The following is a 22,477-nucleotide window of genomic DNA, read 5'->3' as shown; positions in this document are numbered from 1 at the left end:
GTATGTCAAATGGCAGCTAGCAGTGCTAGCTAACAAATTACCAAGAAGATCTTGTATTCCAGGACCACGCTGTAGAGCAATTGTAATTTGTTTTAATTAACAAACATGTTATACTTACCTGCTCTGTGCAATAGAATTGCACAAAGTGGCCCCAGTCCTCCTCATTTGGGGTCCCCCACACCAATGCTGCTTGCTCCTTTTCTTCTCAGTGTGCCACCATAGGAAGCTAAATAGACAAACTACTAGGCGTTAAATCCCTCAACCAACGCCGGGTAAGACAAAGATAAGATAAGGCCAGTCCCACAGCTGCTCCAATGACCATTAGCAGTATGGAGTAATATGAAAAGAGCATAGAAAATAAGAGCGCTCGTGGTGAGAGCCAGGAATAAATGCAATGGCGTTCATGACCATCAGTCAATGTCTATAAAACTTTTAATGAAGCAATAAAACCATAATCACCATATAAATTGTATCCATGAAATGATGAGATACAGGACAAGGATTGGTGCAAAACTTAAGCTGAAAGGAATGGTGGGAGCAGCTTACTGTTGTGCAGACATGGCTATGGGGAGCCTGGATGGTGGACTCAGTAGATGGAAGAGTGAAGAACCACAACCATCGAAAGCTCTCAGCAGAAAGAAGACCAATCGCAACGAGTCCCGGTTACCATGACAACGCATTTCGCACAGTTCAGTGCTTTATCACAATCAGTTGGTAACCGGGATGAGGAGGAATATATAATCGGCTAGTAAATTGGGGCGGGACCCAGAGAGGGAGGGGAACGTGGGGCCGGAGATTTAAAGGTACAAGTGCCTAACATAAAAGACAATGTAAGCTGGTCCCTCAAGTCCTCATACAAAATAAATAATATTACAAATGATTAATTAAAAATGTAAATGTACAATGTTAACCATTTCCTGTCCGGCCCATGTATATAAACAGCCGGACGGGAGCATTGCAGGAGTGGGTGGCCGTTTATAAATGTCCTCCCTGCCTGTGCGTGCTCCCTGGGAGCGCGCGGCACCGATCGTTGTACGGGACCTCTGTGTGAGGTCCCAATCATGTGATCACTGATTGGCCAATCAGTGATCACATGAATAGTAGTAAGCAAGATGTCATTTCTGACATCATTGCTTATTACTAGTAAAATCTGTGAATGAGCACAGAGGTCCCATGGTACAAGGCTATTCACAACAGCCTTGTACCATGTGATAAACTGTGACCAATCACAGCTCACACAGTATTTTTCAATGGCTGCAAGAATGCAGCCAGAGAGAAGGAGAAATGATTGCTTCTACAGCCTCTATGGGTGTAAAAGCAATCAGTGTAAAAGAAAAAAAAAATCTTCATCACCCCCCACAAGTAGTACACTGTACTGATAGGGTGACAGTATGTTAAAAAGAAAAAAAAATAATAATAATATAAAAAAAAAATTAAAAAAATGTCAAAACATTTTTTGAAAAATTATAATTTTTGGTTATAAACTAATTTGGGTTAATGTTTTTTTTTTTTTAAAAGATAGATGAATACATTTTGGCGAAGATTTATGAGGAAAGATTATTTATTTGCAAAATTTTATAAGAAAAATACTTTTTTTTTCAAAATGTGTGGACTTTTTCATTTATATAGCAAAACAATTAAAATCCCAGTGGTGGATAAATACCACCAAAATAAAGTTTTATCTGTCTCAAAGAAATGCAAAAAAATTCATATGGGTACAGTGTTGCATGACTGCGCAATTGTCATTCAGAGTGTGATAGCACTGAAAGCTGAAAATTGGCCTGGACAGGAAGGGGGTGAAAGTGTCCGGAATTGAAGTGGTTAATAAGTAAGATGAACCAAAATGCAATAAAAAAACAAAAAAGAACAGATTAAAAATGTATACCTTTTTATCTATAAAGCACTAGTATATACCACTGGTAAAAATAATCAAAGCTAATTGATATAATAATTATATCATGTTTAGTAACTGTAATGCAAATATATATATATATATATATATATATATATATATATATATATATATATATATATATATATATATATATATATATATATATATATATTGGGAAATGTGTATATTCAGAAAAAGGAAAGAAATGGATCAAAATAGGTACACACATAGAAGCCTATGTCACAGTATGTTATATTACAGTACACAATGTACCTCAGGGTCCTCGTTTAGCCCATCAGGTGTCATAGTACCTAGTTCAAAATCCAGAAGGTTTCTCTCCTGCAAAGGAGAGAGAATTTTTCGTTCTGAGTTAATGAGCTATCATTGATGCATTCTATTGCCAAGACCTCCATATTCTTAAAATCTTTATTATGATGTTGGAGAAAGTGGCAGGGAACACGATGTTCGTCATTGCCATCTGTAATGAGTCAGTGATGCTCCCCAATTTGCACAATGTGCGCTTAGTGCAACCAACATACAACAGTTTACATGGGCAACGTAAGATATAAATCACATATTCCGAAGAACAGTTGATGAATTGCCTGATTGCGAATTGATTTCCTTTATTATCCTCAAACCTTGATTGTCCATGTTGTATGGACTGACAAGTTAGGCATCCCTTCTTGCGACATTGGAAAATACCTGGGGGGCTGGGGTGGAGCTGCAGCACAGAAGGTTTTTCACCTTAATGCATAGAATGCATTAAGGTGAAAAACCTTAAGGCTTTAGAACCACTTTAAAATATAGAAGGGTCTCCGATTCTGCTATTCCTGCTTTGCTGAAAGCAAGAAAAAACACTTCCAGAAAGATTGTCTCTTTGTTGAAAATGCTTCTTTGCCTGCTGTGAACACAGGCAATTCAACCCCAGAGTTTACTGTATGCCTCACATTCTCACTTTCCTGCAATCAGGTCTTGACCATACTTTGACCTTAAGCACTTTCAGAGGTCAGGTTTTGGCCTTGTCCATTCTTTTTCAAAGACCCCTGGCTTCATACTCCCTTTTAAATAAAAACCTATAATCAAGGTTTATCTTGCGTCAAGCATCCTTTCAGCTCCCTGTACTTCCTTGGGATCTCAGCTTGGTTCCCTATGCCTTGCAGAAACCACCCTTTGAACTGCTCATGAATATATCCTCTAGATGATTTCACCTGCAAAGTGGCCTTTCCAGTTACTATCATGTCTTTCAGAACTGGTGGCTCCCTGTTGTAAGGAACTGTTCCCCACCCCTCACATCTACAAGGTAATCAAACACCCAAGACCATCTTTACTTCCTAAGTTGGTATTGGTCTTTCTCTTCAATGAGGACATAGTCCTACCATCCTTATGCCCTGCTCCAATGCTTTAAAAGAAAATCTCTCTTCAATGCCCAGTCATAGTAAGAGCCATTAGAGTGTACCTCACAGCAACAGCTTCGGTCAGGAAGACAAATTTCCTATTTCCTGTCCTTACAACCTCTCAACGGGTTCTCTGCTTCAAAATCCACCATTGTTTGATGGATAAGAAATCATATCTCTAGAGCTTACACTGTCAAAAATAAGTCTCTTCCTATACTGTTATATGTCCACTCCATTAGATTGGTGGGAGTTTCCTGGGCTTTCCAACACCAGGACTCTAGCTCAGCTGTGAAAGGCAACCACCTGGTCCTCTGTTCATGCTTTTTCAAAGTTCTGATAGGTGGATACAGCGTTCATCCACAAGGTTTTTGCAGCAGCACTCTGTAATTGGGTCATTTGACTCTTGTTGTTATTGGGCCTGTTGGCACAGTTCTGTTTGCCTGGTTGATGTAACCCCTCTCATTCATTGCTTGGAGACATCCCAGGGTCTATGAATTATTTGCCTCTGTTTTGTAGTGTATGATTAAGATGCATTTAGATGCCATGTCTTGGAGTACAACAAAGCAAAAAAAAAACCCCCCTGTGGGCCCAACTCTCACATCCAATCCTAGAGTGTCTCCCAGTTTACAGTTACATGCGATTTATCTTTTTCTTCCCCTTTGTTGCTCTTATAGTGTATATTGTTACTGTTAACCTAGCATTCAATATGTCATACTTCTTGATCCTTCCTTTAACCACTTCAATATTGGGCACTTTCACCCCCTTCCTGCTCAGGCCAGTTTTCAGCTTTCAGTGCTGTCGCCCTTTGAATGGCAATTGTGCGGTCATGCAACACAATACCAAAATTAGATTTTTATAATTTTTATTCAACAGACAGATCTTTCTTTTGGTGTTAATCACCACTGGGTTTTTATTTTTTTTTTTGCTAAGCAAACTAAAAAAGACCAAAAATGTAGGAAAAAAAAGTTTTTCTTACTTTCTGCTATAAAATTACGCAAATAAGTAATTTTTCTCCTTCATTGATGTGCGCTCCTGAGGTTGCACTGATGAGGTTGCACTGAAGGGCACTGATGAAACTGCACTGATGGGCAGTGATAGGTGGCACTGATAATAAAGGCACTGATTAGTGTAAATGTCCCCTGTTTGAATTGCCAGTTATCGGCTCTCCTCTTCTCACTCTGTGACAGCCCATGAGGAAAGGACTGCCGATAACTGGTAAGTCTGTTTACAATGTGATCAGCTGTGATTGGGCACAGCTCATCACATGGTAAAGGACTGCTGTGGTTGGCCCTTCACCACAGTTTGTGATCAGATGTGTCCGAAGGACACAGCAATCACAGAGTGGGCTGGGTGTGCTTCCCAGGGGGCATACGGAGGGTGTTGTTCTGGGAGGACATCTATAGATGCCCTCCCAGAACTGCATGACAGCACTGTAGCCATCTTTTGGCTATAGGGTGGTCAGAAAGACGTTAATCACCAGTACTGTACCCTATGACTTACCGATGCACTCTGAAATCCTTTCATGTGCTGATTACTTTTGTACAGATTGCACTATGTGTTCTATAAAATTTCAGTAAATACTTATTGAAAGTCAAAACCCGCTGTGGGACTTTATAGACCATATAAACTACATAAGGTTAAAAGGCTAAATAAGCCAATCTTTATTACAAAGCATATGATAAAATCCATAAAAACAGTATATAAAGTGAAGGAAATAAGTATTTGATCCCCTGCTGATTTTGAATGTTTGCCCACTCACAAATGATCTAAAAATCGAATGGTAGGTGTGTTGTAATACTGAGAGACAGAATAGCAACAAAAAATTTAAAAGAAATGCATGTCTAACAAATTATGCACTGATTTGCAAGTATTTGATCCCCTTCACAAAACATGACTTAGTACTTGGTGGCAAACCCCATGTTGGCAATCACAGAGGTCAGATGTTTCCTGTAGTTGGCCACCAGGTTTGCACACATCTCAGGAGGGATTTTGGCCCATTCCTCTTGGCAGATCCTCTCCAAGTCATTAAGGTTTGGTGGCTGATGTTTGGCAACTCGAAATTTCAACTCCCTCCACAGATTTTCAATCGGATTAAGGTCTGAAGACTGGCTAGGCCACTCCAGGACCTTAATGAGCTTCTTCTTGAGCCACTCCTTTGTTGCCTTGGCTGTGTGTTTTGAGTCATTGTCATGCTGGAACACCCATCCATGATCCATTTTCAATGCCCTGGCTGAGGGAAGAAGATTCTCACCCAAGAATTGATGGTACATTGCCCCGTCCATCGTACCTTTGATGCGCTGCAGTTGTCCTGTCCCCTTAGCAGAAAAACACCCCCAAAGCAGAATGTTTCCACCACCATGTTTGACAGTTGGGATGATGTTCTTGGGGTCATAGGCAGCATTCCTCCTCCTCCAAACACAGCAAGTTGAGTTGATGCCAAAAGCTTGAGTTTGATCTCTTCTGACCACAACACTTTCAACCAGTCCTCCTCTGCATCATTCAGATGTTCAGTGGCAAACTTCAGACGAGCCTGAACATGTGCTTTCTTCAGCAGAGGGACCTTGCAGGCACTGCGAGATTTCAATCCTTGTCAGAGTAGTGTGTTACCAATTGTTTTCTTGGTGACTGTGGTCCCAGCTGCCTGGAGATCATTGACCAGATCCTCACATGTAGTTCTGGGATGATTCCTCACTGTTCTCATGATCATTGACACTCCACGAGGTGAGATCTTGCATGGTGCACAAGACCTAGGGAGACTGACAGTTGTTTTGTGTTTCTTCCATTTGCGAATGATTGCACCAACTGTTGTCACCGTCTCACCAAGCTGCTTGGCGATAGTTTGGTAGCCCAGTCCAGCCTTGTGTATGTCTACAATCTTATCCCTGACATCCTTGGTCAGCTCTTTGGTCTTTGCCATGATGGAGAGTTTGGAATCTGATTATTTAATTGCTCCTGTGGACAGGTGTCTTTTATACAGGTAACAAAATGAGATTAGCAGCACTCCCTTTAAGAGACTGCTTCTAATTTCAGCTTGTTACCTGTATGAAAGACACCTGGAAGCCAGAAATCCTGCTGAATGATAGGGGATCAAATACTCATTTCCCTCATGAACATGCAAATCTGTGCATAATTTGTTAGACATGCATTTCTTTTGTTATTTTTTGTTCCTATTCTGTATCTTAGTGTTACAATACACCTACCATTCGATTTTTAGACTGATCATTTCTTTGTGAGTGGACAAACATTCAAAATCAGCAGGGGATCAAGTACTTATCTCCTTCACTATAATCAATGTATATTGATACATAGAAACAACATGTTACAGAATACAGTCAAAATGTACCATAACTGTCCAGGATATGCTAATATAAGCTGCCCCGTACGGCTTGATGGCTCTAACATGAAGCATTCGGATAGAACCCGACGTGTTTTGGAAATAAATTCCTTCTTCAGGAGAAGAGAAGGATAAGCCGTTTCTATACTGTAATCATAAAATTAAATAGTATACACATACATATTGTTTGTTACGTGGAACCAAGTCATAATCACATGGCGCAATAACAATATATCACAATATATTGGCCGTAGACAACGTTCTCATGAAAAAACAGGCCTTCACTCTATCAGGGTCTTTGCAGCTATCCCTTGAATTGACAAAACTGGGACTGTGGACAATCTAAATAAAAAACACACCAGGGAAGCGCATGACCTAATAGTGCAATAAACCTTTTTATTAAGCAAATATAAAATTACACATAATGCACTCACATGCTCCCGGAATGTAACCAAGGTCCGCATACAACTGTTGGAATCCACCTTCAGAGCCCCCGTATGGATGCCACTAGATGTAATCCACTCGGCTAAAGGTTCCTCTCCCTGTGTCTGTGTGTTAGGAATAAAAGAGGAGAGTCAGGAGCTGGCCGCAATAGCGACTTCCGTATGACAACTGCTGAGATTATGGAGGACTGGCAGTCATTCAGTAGAGCAGCGTGCACCCGAAGGAGGGTGTGTAGGTTGCCATAGGTTTGAGGTCATGGGCCACATTTGGGCCATGGGTTGAGCATGCCTGTTCTAAGGTAATAGGAAGATTAAGGAACTTCCTTTCAGCTGCTTGCAGTTGAGGAAGAGCAAGGCCATCCAGAAAATCTAGATGTTCTCACACCTCGTAAGCTGTTTAGAGGGGTATAGGTAGACTTATACAATGGTTGGGGTATTGCATCCATATGCTTGGTGGATATCCGAGCAAAACCATGCTAACAAGAAAAAGGCTATAGAACTTTATCGATACCACAACTCCATGTATATAAAAATATCCAATTTTATTGATACAAATGTGAAAACATGAAGTTAAAATAGATAAAAATTGCTCATCATATACAACTTATTACATCGGATAAGAATTGTAACCTGATGTAATGGATTCCAATGTTGATGATATGTTCAGATATTGTAAAACAATGTTCAGATATTGTAAAACAAAATATCAACACCAGTAAATTGGATTTTAGCATAATGAATCCATTTCTTAGGTGTGTAACAATTGTCATACCTAACATAGATGAGAGAGTTGATCATAACAGTGTAGTAGTACGGCCAATGACTGAGACCCGCATGGAGAGAATAGGTCCATAAAAACCTCAAAATGTTCATTAGTTGAGGAAGTTGGAAACTCCAGGGAATACATGATCATTGCCCTTGGCATTAAACCTTATAGGTATGAAGATCCTTCTCCATGGTGGAGAAGGTTCTGGGAGTTCTGGTACATCATAAGCTTAATAATGGCATGCAATGCCAAGCTGCGGTTTCTAAAGTGAGCAGAATCCTCTCGTATTAAAAGAGGTATAGATTCCAGAGAGAGAGATATCATATTACCCCTGTACAAATCATTAGTAATACCTCATCTAGATTATGCCGTTCAGTTTTGGGCACCAATTCACAAAAAGAAGATTGAAAAACTGGAGAAAGTGCAGAGAAGGGCAACCAAACTGATAAGAGGCATGGAGGAGCTCAGCTATGAGGAAATATTAGAACTGAATTTATTCTCTTGAGAAGAGGAGATTAAGGGGGGGATATGATCAACATGTATAAATACATCAGTGGTTCATATAGTGAACTCGATGTAGAGTTATTCACCCTGAGGTCATCACAGAGCACAAGGGGGCACTCTTTACGTCTGGAGGAAAAGAGATTTAATCTCCAAATATGGAAAGGTTTCTTCACAGCAAGAGCTGTGAAAATGTGGAATAGACTCCCTCAAGAGGTGGTTCTGGCCAGCTCAGTGGATTGCTTTAAAAAGGGCCTGGATTCTTTCCTAGATACACACAAGATAACTGGATACCTACATTTATAGGTAAAGTTGATCCAGGGACTATCCCATTGCCTTTCAGGGAATCCTGAAGGAATTGTTTCCCCTGCAGGAGCAAATTGGATCCTGCTTTGCTGGGGTTTTTTTGCCTACCTCTGGATCAATGTTGGGTATAGGCTTATAACTTTTTTTTGGTTGAACTGGATGAACTTTTGTCTTTTTTCAGCCAGACTTACTATGTAACTATTTTACTTTATTTCATGAAATGATGTTTAATCTTTTGATTATTTTTTTAAATGATGGATTATACTATAATTATTTCAAGGTCGTTCTGATTGGCATGAATTTAGAAATTGGGCGTAGTCTGCTAAATTTCTCTTGTTAAGTTACATCTATTAATTTATGTTATGTAAAATCCCCCTTTCTCTAATATATTTATCCATGAGGAGTAGGGGTGTAGTTGGAAATGTAGGGAGCACTAACTCTCTCTATATGACAAACTTTACCCCGTAACATACGACTGGATAATACTTATTGGCATATGCATATCTTTTTACAGCTATTTTCAATGGAATATACGGAAAATCTAACTCTACCCAACAATCTTCCTCAACTTTATTAAACATCTTGAGGTTTTTATGGATTTATTCCCTCCATGCGGGTCTCAATCATTTGTCATACTACTATACTACTACACTGTTTTTATGATCAAGGCTCTCATCTATGTAGTTATGACAATTGTTACAAACCTCAGAAATGGATTAATTATGCTAAAATCTGATTTATTGGTGTTGATAATTTGTTTTAAATTTCAGAGCTTCTGTTACTTTAGAACTACCTGATGAAGCGGACTTTTGACCAGTGAAACACATTAGAGGAAGCAACAAGCCATCAGCATTGTAATCCATTACATCAAGTTAAACCTCTTATTCAATGTTATAAGCTGTATATGATGAGCAATTTCTGATCTATTTTACCTTAATGTTTTAACATTTGTATCAATAAAATTGGATATTTTTTTATATATGTGGAGTTGTAGTACCATTAAAGTCCTATAGCCTTTTTCTTGTTAGGGTTGTTTTGTTTTGATATTTATGGTTAAGGATGTAGGTACCAGGTAATACATGTTCTATATCGGTAAGGGTTTCGAGATTGGATTCTCTTCTCCCTGTATTTGGCTGTAGAGTGGTTGGTGGATAGCGTCAAAGGGGATATGAGAGGAGGACATCTGTTCAGTTTCTCTATTGAAGGTGCTGTATATTTGATTTTATGCCATTTCATAGGAAGTGTAGCTTGTTTATTTAGGGTATTAAGTGTTTTCTGCAGCCCTTCATCTTACAGCATTAGTCTGCAAGTTTTCTTTCTGTAAAATGAAGCCCCATCGAAATGGATTTCTTGCTGTAACTGCAAATCCCCTTTACAATGCTATTAAAATGCACCGTTTGGCCTTGTTTGTGCTATAGTAGTTTTTGTGCACCTTATCTTTTCTTTCAATCTACTCAGGTACGTGTTCTTCTGAAAGAACTGGCTGTGTCCATCAATGAAGATGCCCATCCTTTTAAAGAGGAACTAGAGACAGCTCTGGAGCAGTGTTTCTACTGTTTGTATGGCTATCCAAGCAAGAAAAGCAAGGCTCGATATCTGGAGGAACATTCAGTTCAGCAGGTGACAGTTATATACTATATATAAATGCAGCGCTAAAAAGTAGCAATAAATAAATAATAAAAGACAATAAAAAAATGATAATTATAATAATAATGAAGTTAGTGGAGTGGGCGCTATGAAACGCTAAAAGGTGTTAAATAGTGAGTCGTCATGAAATGACGTATCCAACTAATACAGGCAACTGATATAAAGTGACTAAAGTGCCTTTCTGACAACAATGCAAAAAAGTCCAGATATAACGGTGATCCGTGCTCCGTGCTGGTGATCTCTGTGACATGGACCAGTAATATGAATGCATTCACCAGAAGTGCAAAAGGTATGCGCATATATATAAATATCCAAATGTGGTCATCTAGGTCTAGGCGAGGATGGCGGAATCATCTGGCACACCATAGGCACACAAGGCAACTCCAATCACTCACAGGACACTCTCGGCTCCCAGGGACAGCTCCAAGCAAGCGTCTGACCACCGGACCAGTATCATCAAGAATTGAGGAAGTATCCACCTTAGAGGCTCGTCTAAACCAAGTCAGAGACATATGAAGCACTAATAGTGTAGTATTTTTATTAATCCAATATCTAGCTGAATAAGGTAGTACAAAAGCACTCACATGTGTATAAGAACTTCTAAAATGGCCGCTGGTCTTCCTTGCGGCCGTCTGCAGCGTGATTTCACTATGGCAGGCTCGCGCTGACGCGTTTCGCGCCCGAGCACGTTATCAAAGTGATGAGCTATCTGTCTCATCCCTTTGATAACGTGCTCAGGCACGAAATGTGTCAGGGAGGAGCCTGCCATAGGGACGTCACGCCGCAAAGAAGGCCGGCGACCATTTTACAAATTCTTATACACATGTGAGTGCTTTTGTACTACCTTATTCTGCTAAATATTGGATTAATAAAAATGCAACACTATTAGTGCTTCATATGTCTCTGACTTGGTTTATACGAGCCTCTAAGGTGGATATTTCCCCAATTCTTGATGATACTGATCTGGTCGTCTGACGCTTGCTTGGAGCTGTCCCTGGGAGCAGAGAGTGTCCTGTGAGTGATTGGAGTTGCCTTGTGTGCCTATGGTGTGCCAGATGATTCCGCCATCCTCGCCTAGACCTAGATGACCACATTTGGATATTTATATATATGCGCATACCTTTTGCGCTTCTGGTGAGTGCATTCATATTACTGGTCCACGTCATAGAGATCAGCAGCACAGAGCACCGTTATAGCTGAACTTTTTTGCATTGTTATCAGAAAACGCACTTTAGTCACTTTATATCAGTTGACTGTATTAGTTGGATACGTCATTTCATGACGACTCACTATTTAACACCTTTTAGCGCTTCATAGCGCCCACTCCACTAACTTCATTATTATTATTATAATTATCATTTTTATTATTGTCTTTTATCATTTATTTATTGCTACTTTTTAGCACTGCATTTATATATATTGGATTGTTTGGAGGTTTAAGGCTACGTTCACACTAGCCTTGTGTGCAGGCGGCAGAGAGGCGTTTGGGAAGCGTTTTTACCGCTTCCCAAACGCCTCTGCCAATTCTGCACATTACAGCGCATGGTGCTGTTCTAACGGGAGCGTTTGCGGGAGCGTTTGCGTCGCGTTGTGTCGCGGCAAAACGGACGCCTCTGGACGAGTCAGGAGGCTTTGAAGCCTCCTATTCTCGTCTATGGTGCCGCTCCGCAAACGCCCGGCCGGCGTTTGCGGTGCGGTTGTGACGCGGTTGCGGGGCGTTTGCGGAGCGGTAACACCACTCAAACTGCATTATAGGCGTTTGTGGGGCGTTATTAACGCTCGGCAAACGCCTAGCAACCGCCGCTAAACCGTGCATGCGGCGTTTGCGGAGCGTTTGCCGAGCGTTAAAAAACGCTCCGCAAACGCCGGACCAACGCTTGCCAAACGCTATAGGGGCGTTTGGCAAGCGTTGGCAAAACAGCCTAGTGTGAACGAGCCCTAAGAGGTTTTACCTTTTATGTCAGCTGCTTTTTGATCTTGCGCTCACATACAATTTTATTATATACATAAGTGACAGTTATAGTAGGCTGAATGCATTTATAGAGATGTATTGTTATAGAGATGTTATGTGGTATACAGAAGTAATTCTTTTAAGAGTACTGTTAACAGTCTTACTGCAATTCTACATAGAGAGTAATTGATCAGCTGAGATATTTATTTGAGAAAACCCTGCTCTGTGCCCATCCTGTGTCAATTGTGGACAAAATGCTTAGGCATTTGATTGTGTGGTCACTGATGAATGGTAGGATTAGCGTTCAGATTGCGTTTGATCCCTTTATTTAACAAAAAATGCTGATGAATGGTTTGGGTTGTGTGAAGAGCCTGGTCTAAGTATATTTATTTAGCGTCAACAGTTTTGCAGTGCTTCACATACGTTCACATCAGTCCCTGCCCTCGTGGAGCTTACAGTTTTAGGTCCCTGTCTCACATGCATACTGTATATATACAGACACACACACACACGTGTTAATTTAGACTGAAGCCAGTTAACCTACCACCATGTCTTTGGACTGTTGGAGGATCCTGGAGTACCCAGAGAAAATTCACACAAGCACAGGGAGATCAGCCAAGCTTCATGCTGATAGTATCCTGGCTGGGATTTTTTAGAGGCGTATATCCTACATTTAATAGACCATACATCCTGTTTAAGTGCCTTAATTAATCTCTTTTACTCCTGCTCAGCGCTAGTGAAAATTTTGGAATTTCTGGTTTGCCTGTAAAATCGTTTTCTTGGAGTACATCCCAGGACACAGAAGAGTTGATAGTCATTTCCTGCATGGGTTATGCTGCCAACTTTAGGTGAATGGACACTGCCCCTTTTTGACGTTACTTCTGGCATATGTGTTCCACGCTGGTCCCGGAAGTCTGGTGGCCATCTTGCCTCTGAGATCCATCCCTCCAGCCGCTGGCCAGCGTTTGGAGGTTGGAGTGAGCCGTAACAGGAAACCTGGTGGAACACCCATATTGATTGATGAGCTTGGTATACACTGAGCTCTTGAGTGTTTTTAACCATTTTTTCTCTAATAAAAAACTGGTATACTGCACTTAAAAGTGCCTTTTTTCCTCTCATGTTTACATTAGAGTTTTTGCCTCTACTTTCTGGAGTGCTGCTTAAGTGCCCTCTGGGCTCCTTTCCACCTTTCCCCTTGATGGTAGCTCAGAGAATCTGGATACTGAAGTGGTCTATCTCACACATATAAGTACCCTACGCAGCACACTCTCCAGAAATAGACAGGAGTCCCTTCCCAGGCATAATCCTCCCAGTTCAGCTAAGACTCAGTTTTGTAGCAAGCAGTGAGGAACACAAGCCATAGAAGAGTGATATCTGTCAAGAAAATGTTTTTAGAGGTAAATTAAAAATCCTATTTTCTTAATCGTACATCACAGGGCACAGAAGAGTTAGTAGTCATTACTGGATATGATGCCCCAAAGCAGTGAATCTGAGGGGAGAGCAACAAGCCTAAATCACCAACAGAAGAGGGGGGAACCCGCTTACAAAGCTACATGCACAACCCTTCCTCCAACACTGGCATCCACAGAGGCAATTATATCAACCTGGTAGAATTTCATGAACAACTGAGGAAGAGCAGGTAGCAGCCTTCTAAATTTGAACAACAGAAGCTTGTTGCCGAATGGCCCAGAAAGCTCATTCCATTATTGAAGTATGAGCCTGAACCAAGAAAAGAGAAATCTTGCCTTTGATCCTATAGGTCTGAGAAATGAGCTGACGAATCCACTTTAGAAATGGTGGATTTAGAAGCAGCCTTGACCCTTATGAGGTTCATCTGTCAGGACAAACTAGGAATCAGACTGTGGAAATTCATAGACTTCAGATAAATGTGAACAACCTGAACAACATCCAAAGTATGAAGTGCCTTCTCTTAGGAGTAGGACAAAAGGATGGCAACACAATGTCCTGATTCAGGTAAAAGCAGAAAACCACCTTAGACAAGAAACAGGATTGATATATTAAAGTGCTACTAGACCCACATCAGTAAAATCAGTCTGTATAGTATGTAGTATAGCATGCCTGTTATACTCACTGTGGAACCTAAGGGGTTACTCCACATACTGTAAAAAGACTGTTTGATCCTGTCTTCTCTGATCCTCCCCTTCTACTGTCCCCAATCCATCTGCTGCTAGTACAGAGCTCTAGGAGTCGCTCTGCGCATGCTCAGTTTAGTGTGTGTTGCTAGAGAGCTTTTTTTTCTTTGGGAGAGTGCATATGGTCAGCACAGGGCCAATCAGCACTGTCCAGACAGAGAATAAAGGGGTCCTGCAGCCTCATAGGACAGTCAGAGCAGAATGAAAACTCCTCCCACAAGCTTTAATCAGTGCTCAGCTGGACACTGATAGAAGTCACAAGACTGCTATATAATGTTGAATAGAAAAGGTATTTAGCAGTTTATATTTACTACAGTAATTGCATTTCCATGTTGTGTGTACTATGGGGGACCAGATATAGTGAACTTTAACACCACTTTATACTGGTGCAGAAACAGGGAAGGATTTTAGGAGGAAAGCATAGCCAAGACCATGCAGGCCAAGGTAATGTCCAGCAAAACGATAACCTTATATGTAAGAAGTGGCAAGGGACTTTCTAGAATATGCCCCACAACATACGGTCAAGGATGATACTTATGAATTTCACACCCAGTGAAATAAGTCTTCCATGTATGATGGTGCATCTTCAGGGGGTTGACTTTCTACCCTGAGAGGGCTTGAATCAGCAGAGTCTGAGATACTCCTGTTTATCAGGACTTAGGCTTCAACAGCTATGCCATCAAAATCAGCAGCCATAAAGAAGGGTGGAATATCAAACCCTAAGACAGCAGGTCCAGTCATTCTGGAAAAGCCCATGGCTTGGTTGCTGAGAGGTCTATAATGTTTGTGTGTCAAGTTCATGGCCAAGCTGATGCGATCAGGGTCACTGGAACACCTTCCACCTTTATCCTGTGTAACAGGTGAGGAAGGAGTTGAAATGGAGGGAAGGCATAGATCAGAGAAAACTGATCCCAGGGAGTCACCGGGGTATCCACTGCAATGGCCAGTGTATTCCTGGCACGAGACATAAACCTGTCCAGTTTGTTGTTAAATCTGAATGCCAAGAGATTGATATCTGGTGTCCCCCACTGCAGATAAATCTCTGAACACCTCTGGGAGATGGGCTCATTCCCCCAGATTTAGCTATTAACAGCTGAGAAAATCCACCCACCAATCTTCCACATCTGTAATGTGGACAGCAGAGATTGCCAAGTGATGTTATGCCCAAGATCAGATTGAGTTGCAGTTCACACTGATGCAAACTCTATGCGGGTCAGATGCGATCCAAACGACATAGATTCACATGTAATCTACAAAAGCATTATTTCCAATGCAGGCTGTTTAAGTTGCACTGTGATACCACGCTGGGAAATTTCATCAGATTCGCACTGCATCAGTTTGAACTGGCACTAAGTCCACTTCTTCCTGAGCAGTACGACTTCTTGTCCCTCCTTGATGTACTGTATGCCACCACGATGACATAATCTGGTTGCACCCTTGCAGGAAGACTCTGAAGGCAGATAGTCAAGTGCAAGAGGGCCAGCTGAATCACCAAAGTTCCAAGATGTTGATTGGAAAACGCCATTCCTCTGACGACCACATTCCCTGAACTAAGAGGTTCTCCAGAGCACCTCCCCAGCCTGACAGGATGGCATCTCTCATCAAGACCTTTCATTTCATTGGAAAGAAGGATTTCGCTGCGCCCAGCATCTGCTTTGATATCCACCATTCCAGAGTCGCTCTGGTCGTGGGAGTCAAATCCAGTGGCTCCTGACACTTGTCCCATACAGCCAGAATATTGCGCTGCAGAGATTTGGAATGAAACTGTACATAGGGGACAGCCTTGAAGGCAGCTACCATCTTCCCAAGCACTCTCATTTATGTCCAGGTTGAGGAACCTTCCAACATCTTAAGAGACTCAACCTATGTATTCATAGCATTGGCTTGGAACCATGGCTGACTTCAGAAGGTTTAGCACCCAGACGAACCTCTCTAGGGCTTGTACCGTCATCTGGACGTTATACATCAGTCTTTGATTACCCTAGTAGGAGTGAGCCATCCAGGTATCCCACAGTGGGAATCCCTTTGGGGTCTCATCAAGTCCAGAATCGGAGTTAACACTTTGGTAACACCCTGGGGATTGTGGGACTGTGGACCAGCTGAAGGGTAATGCCACAAATAGATAGTGGCGTTCATTTTTTGTGAAGCGTAGAAATCGTTGAAATCGATTAAGAACTCAGTCAACGACTAGGGAGATTCCATCCTGAATGTTTGAATTTTTTTCCAAATGAGTGCCTGCCTCTCAATATGCTTCTTGTAGAGAAGTTCTGCCGACCAACACGTAAGTCAAAGAATCCGTCTCCTATGAACAGACTGTGCCAACTCATGAAAACTTCCCTATACAACCCAAGTTCCAAAAAAGCTGGGATGCTGTGTAAAATCTACATAAAACAGAATACAATGATTTGCAAATCTTATAGATCCATATTTTATTCGAAAATGGAAAACATCAAATGTTTAAACTGAGAAAATATACCATTTTAAGAAAAAATAGGTAATTTAGAAAATGATGGCAGCAACATGTTTCAAAAAGATTTAGGGACATTTTTACCATGGTGTAGCATCCCCACTTCTTTTTGAAATTCTTTATTTAAAGAATCACTTGGAAATGTACACATACAGATATAAGATAGTGTGAAAGGTGGTATTCACACTGGGTAAAAAATAAATAAATGGGGTAATAGTAACAAGTGAACATCATGTCAGCATACAAACTGGAACAGTGAAACAGTAATCCTCTGCTGGGTCTACCCTGTTAACAATGAGGGAAGACCTAGTCTCACAATAGCAGCATCTATGATTCTTTTTTATAGAAAGAAAGGTACAGTGGGGGGAGGGACAGGGTAGGTGATGGAGGAAAATGGGAGGAAAGAGAGGGGGAAACGAAAAGGAAAATAGAAAATATTTAGAAATAAAAAAAAAAAAAGAAAAATTGGTGGGGGGGGGATCTCCATTCTGTCTTGCATGGATGGTCTATACAGTTGGAGAATCCCCTGTAGGGAGGAGATGATCCTCCGCTAAACTGGCCTTCCAGTTCCAATGGAACCAAGTTTTTATTTTTTTATATCATGTGTCATGTTTATTATTGGCTGAAAGGAATATGTCTTCCATGTGGTTTGTGTCCTCAACTTTACAAAGTGTGTGTGTGTATAATTCATTTATTTATTTTTACTACATCTTGAAATGTATAGAGGAGTAATGTAGGAGAAAAATTGCTGGCCAGTCGCAGTCCCTGAAGACAGTAAATTATTGTGTGATCGATCTAACCTCTGTCCAGAATGATAAGAGTCGCGGGTATGTGATAGCAGAGAAGCAGAGCATGATATTTCTGTATTCTGGGAAAGCCAAGCCTTAGTTTTTTGGGGGGAAGGCTAAAATACTAGTTTTGAGCCTGAGATGTTTCTGGGCCCATAGGAATTTAGCAAAGACCGAATTCACCGATTTAAGGAAAGAGGTGGATTTGTTTATGGGGAGGGGCAAAAGTAAGTATAGAAATTTCGGGAGGACTGTCATTTTAGGATGTTGCAATGGTCGAACCAAGAAAATGGACCAGTATTCCATTTTTGCAGAAGCTGACAAGTCTTGCTAAGGAGCGGTGGAAAGTTAAGGTCAAATGTATTGTTCAGGCATGCTGGGATATGGGTGCCAAGATAATTTAGGGCCTTGGGGGCTCATTGAAACTTAAAGTTTGCTTGGAGAGTAAGGGTTCAAGCAGGAGATAGGGCACTGCTTCCAATTTGTGAGCATTCATTTTGAAAAAGAAGAGATCGCCATTTAAGTCCAGTTCAGTAGGTTGGGGAGAGACGTGTGCAGGGAGGTGAGAAAAAAAAAAGTTGTCCACATAAGCAGAAATTTTATGTTGGTTGTCCCCTACGTTCAGTCCGCAAATGTTTGGGTTAGCTCTGATTCTAGCCAGGAGAGTCTCTAAGGAGAGGATGAATAGAAGGGGTGATGGGTCATCCTGCCTAGTCCCATTGATGATTGGGAATGGATTAGACAGAGTTCCATTCACCTTGACTGCTGCTTATGAGGTGGAGTATATCGCATAGATCCAGTTGAGAAATTAAGGGCCCAGACCAATGTATTTCAATGTGGTGAACAGTAATTGCCAATTTATCCTATTGAATGCCTTTTTGGCTTCAGTCGATAGGAAAATTCAATGGGCTTTGGAGGTTGAGGCGGCATGAATAAGATCAAGGGCTTTAATTACGTTCTCTCGGGCCTCTGTTGGGCAAAAACACTACTTGGTCTAGGTCAATGATGTTTGTGACAGGGGGGAGGAGGCGGTTTTCTAAGATTTTGATCCCCACTTCTTTAAACAATGCTCTATAGATGTCTGGGGACCGAGGAGATCAGTTGTTAGAGTTTTTGGTAAGGAAAGTTGGCCCATTCTTGTTTGAGATAGGATTCTAACTGCTCAACAGTCCTGGGTTGTCTTTGTTGTATTTTTCGTTTCACGGTGCACCAAACATCTTTAATTTGTGAAAGGTCTGGACTGCAGGCAGGCAAGGTAAGTACTTCTACTATGAAGCCGTGCTGTTGTTGTCATAGATTCTGTATGCAATTTAGCATTGTCCTTCTGAAATATGGAAGGCCTTCCCTGAAACAGCATATGCTGTTGTAAAAACTGGATATATTTTCAGCATTTATGGTGCCTTTCCAGATGTGCATGCTTCCCATTCCATATGCACTAATGCACCCCTCTACCATCAAAGATGCATTCTTTTGAACTGAGAGCTGATAAGTCAGAAGGTCCCTTCGGTATTTAGTCCAGAGGACGTGGTGACCATGGTTGCCACAGAACCATTTTCCACTTTGCAACAGACCATTTTAAATTAGCTTTCGACTAGAGAAGAGATAATGATATATTTAAAGTCTTTGCAATTTTACATTGAGGAACATTATTCTGAAATTGTTTGATAGTTTTTAGATGAAGCTTTTCACAGATTGGTAAACCTCTACCCATCTTTACTTCTGAGACACTCTGACTCTCTAAGATGCTCTTTTTATACCCTATCATGTTACTGACCTGTTGCCAGTTAATCTAATTGCATGTTCTTCCAGCTCTTCCTTGTTAGTACCACTTATTTTGCCAGCTTTTTGTTGCCCTGTTCCAATTTTTTTGAGACACGTTGCTGCTATCAGTTTCAAAATTCCCTTTTTTTTTTAAATTGTACATTTTCTCAGTTTAAACATTGATATGTTTTCTATTTTCTACTGTGATAAAAAATATGGGTTTACGAGATTTGCAAATCATTGCATTCTGTTTTTATGTAGATTTTACACAGCTTCCCAACTTTTTTGGAATTGGGATTGCAGAATTCTCCAAAGCATCTACCAAGAAGCTCAGAGCTCTCAGAAAATCTTCCAGAGGCTGCCAAAGGCAGATTCTCTGGAATGATGCATTTGCTTCACCCAGACTTTAAGGGCTTGGCACACTCCTACAGCAGCCTTCAGGTGGCTGCACCATAAGCTTAATGCAGCCCATCCACCAGAAAGCCCACTGTGGCTTTGTGTGTCTGAGACAACCCTGGACCCTAAGGTTCTTCCTGAAAAGACTCTAGGGCAGCGGTTCTCAACCTGTGGGTCGCGACCCCTTTGGGGGTCGAACAACCCTTTCACAGGGGTCTCCTAAGACCATCGGAAAACACATATTTCCGATGGTCATAGGAACCGAGACACCGCTCCTCTATCAGTCTCCAGGCGGGTCCACCCACATGCAGATACGTCCACATTTCCCTGGACCGCGATGTGTGCGCGGGATGACATGCCACCCCTGTCATCTGGCCACATCCCCGGGATCACTCAACAGCTCCTCCTCCTCACCAGCGATTGGCCGCCGGAACTGTAGCTCAGGAGAGGCACACAGGCGGCCAATCACCGGCGAGGAGGTGGCGCTTGGAGAGGAGGAGCCGAGCAGCAGCACAAAGATCAAAGAAGATCGAGCGAGGGAGCGGCCGGAGAAGGAAGACAGCTGACAGGTAAGTGTCTGTAGCGTGCAGATGGTGCTGCTGCAGCCAGGTATGCTGGCTGTAGATGGGAGAGGGAGGGAGCGAGCCCAGGCTGGAGCAGGAGTCAGCAAGGTAAGTATCATTGGTGTCAGTGGGAGGAATAGTGCCCCATCATTGGTGTCACTAATACCAACGATGGGGCACTATTCCTCCCCCCATTGACACCAATGATGGGGCACTATCCCCCCCCACTGACACCAATGATGGGGCACAATTCCCCCCCACACTAGTATCAATGGTGGGGCACTATTCCCCCCCCCCCACACTGACACCAATGATGGGGCACTATTCCTCCCACACTGACACCAATAATGGGGCACTATTCCCCCCACTGATATAAATGATGGAACACTATTCCTCCCACTGACACCAACAATGTGGCACTATTCCTCCCACTGATACCAACGATGGGAAACTATTCCTCCCACTGACATCAGTGATGTGGCACTACTCCTCTCACTGACACCAATGATGTGGCACTACTCCTCTCACTGCAAAATTACAGTTATGAAGTAGCAACAAAAATTATTTTATGGTTGGGGGTCACCACAACATGAGGAACTGTATTAAAGGGTCGCGGTATTAGGGAGGTTGAGAACCACTGCTCTAGGGGATTTCTGATCCACAATGGCTTCTACTTCCTCCTCCTCCTGTGGAGAAACTTCCTCTGATGCCTCATCCTTCCACAAAAGGGGAGGAGGGAAGGAGAGTGGCCATGTTTGCATCTCAAACGTTTGAGGCTTGTGGGAACTCCAGAGAGCTAATCTCACAGTCCAGAAATGGCTGCAGGCAATTTCTCCCTTGACACGAATGAAGAGGAGGATTGTGCCCCTGACAGTGGAGACACCAGATGAGGGCAGGTATTCTGAGCGAATCTGATCCATAGGGAGCAATTATAGGACAAACTTTGCAGGGAGAAATTCTGGGAGCCTCCACTGTTCTTTTGCACGCCTGTCTGCGATAAGCCAAGGCTTGCTGAGGGATGAAAATACCTGCAACCCAGCGGGAAGAGGCCACTCAGCTGAGAGGAGTGTTGGCCTATGCCAAAATACTAAAGAGACAGAAACCACCAAAATAACACATGCCCCTGTACTTGCTGTGCCCTGATGGAGAGCAGATAGCTCAGTTAGTGGTCATGGAAGACAAGATGACTGAAAAGTCAGACAGATGCTGTTGATCAGTATGGGCTAAGAATCCCTATAGAAGTGAATGGGACACAAAATGGCTGACCACTCCACCTCTTTTTAAACACTATCACAGCCTGTATATTGTCCCATAAGGAGAAACGCGTGTCCTGATGTCATCCTCTGCCCTAAAACACCACACATGGCGGGAACACTGTAAGAGGAGTTGCGACATTTCCACAAACAGAGGCACTTACCAGTCCAATCTGCAGGGTTTCATAGGCCCAAACTTTACCCATTACTGTGCACATGCTTCACAGGGCCTTCTGGGACTCTACTCCCTTTCAGGAAGATCCCTGCCCTTGAATTGTAATGTACCCTGCCGGCAAGATCACTGGGTATGCTGTATGTCAGAGTTCGCTACCTATAGGTTACATTGCTGAAAAGCAGCATCTACTGTTGGCCTGCTGGCCATAGTGACCGATCTGGATAGGGCCCACCTCTGTTTGGATAGGAGTCTAGGTAACTGGCCTGGAGTTATAAGAAACAGTCCCAAATAAGATCTTCAGAGAGACTCAGGAAGCAGCGAGCTGGGAGGGGTTATGCCTGAGCAGGGACTCCTGCCTTTGTTTCTGTCCAGTGTCCTGAAGGTGGCAGTATAACCTTTGTAGTAATGACTAGGGGGAAGTTGGAGGAGGTTTGCAGAATGTTACACCCAAAATATACAGTAGGTGTAAAATGCTCCAAAAGGTGTACTCCTTTAAGAAAATATTGTATGGAAAACTTGTATAGGCTTTCAAGCCTGTACTATGTGCACTTTATAGCCCTCCCATCACAGAAGGTTGTTGTCAGATTCCGCGACTAATTTGTCAATCCATATATTTCAGTTATGTGGGATCTTTAACCATTTAAATCATTATCTACTGTAATAAAGGCAATTTTCTGCTGATTTT

General features: G+C 42.1%; 1 protein-coding gene across 2 annotated transcripts in view; it reads left to right on the top strand.

Moving 5' to 3' along the window:
* CABIN1 (calcineurin binding protein 1) overlaps positions 1–22,477 on the top strand; it is a 331,038-nt gene that overhangs the window by 114,782 nt on the left and 193,779 nt on the right. For both annotated transcript variants that reach the window (XM_089653220.1, XM_089653219.1), the window contains exon 20: positions 10,097–10,258. In XM_089653220.1, coding sequence (XP_089509346.1) covers positions 10,097–10,258 — 162 coding nt within the window. The remainder of the gene's footprint in view (positions 1–10,096; positions 10,259–22,477) is intronic.

This window comes from Staurois parvus, unplaced genomic scaffold (assembly GCF_062004578.1).
Source record: "Staurois parvus isolate SC_StPar_1 unplaced genomic scaffold, SC_StPar_1.0 ptg000704l, whole genome shotgun sequence".
In the NCBI taxonomy this organism is placed as follows: Eukaryota; Metazoa; Chordata; class Amphibia; order Anura; family Ranidae; genus Staurois; species Staurois parvus.
The sequence above is the reverse complement of the archived record's forward strand: the minus strand, read 5'-3'. Positions and strand labels throughout refer to the sequence as shown.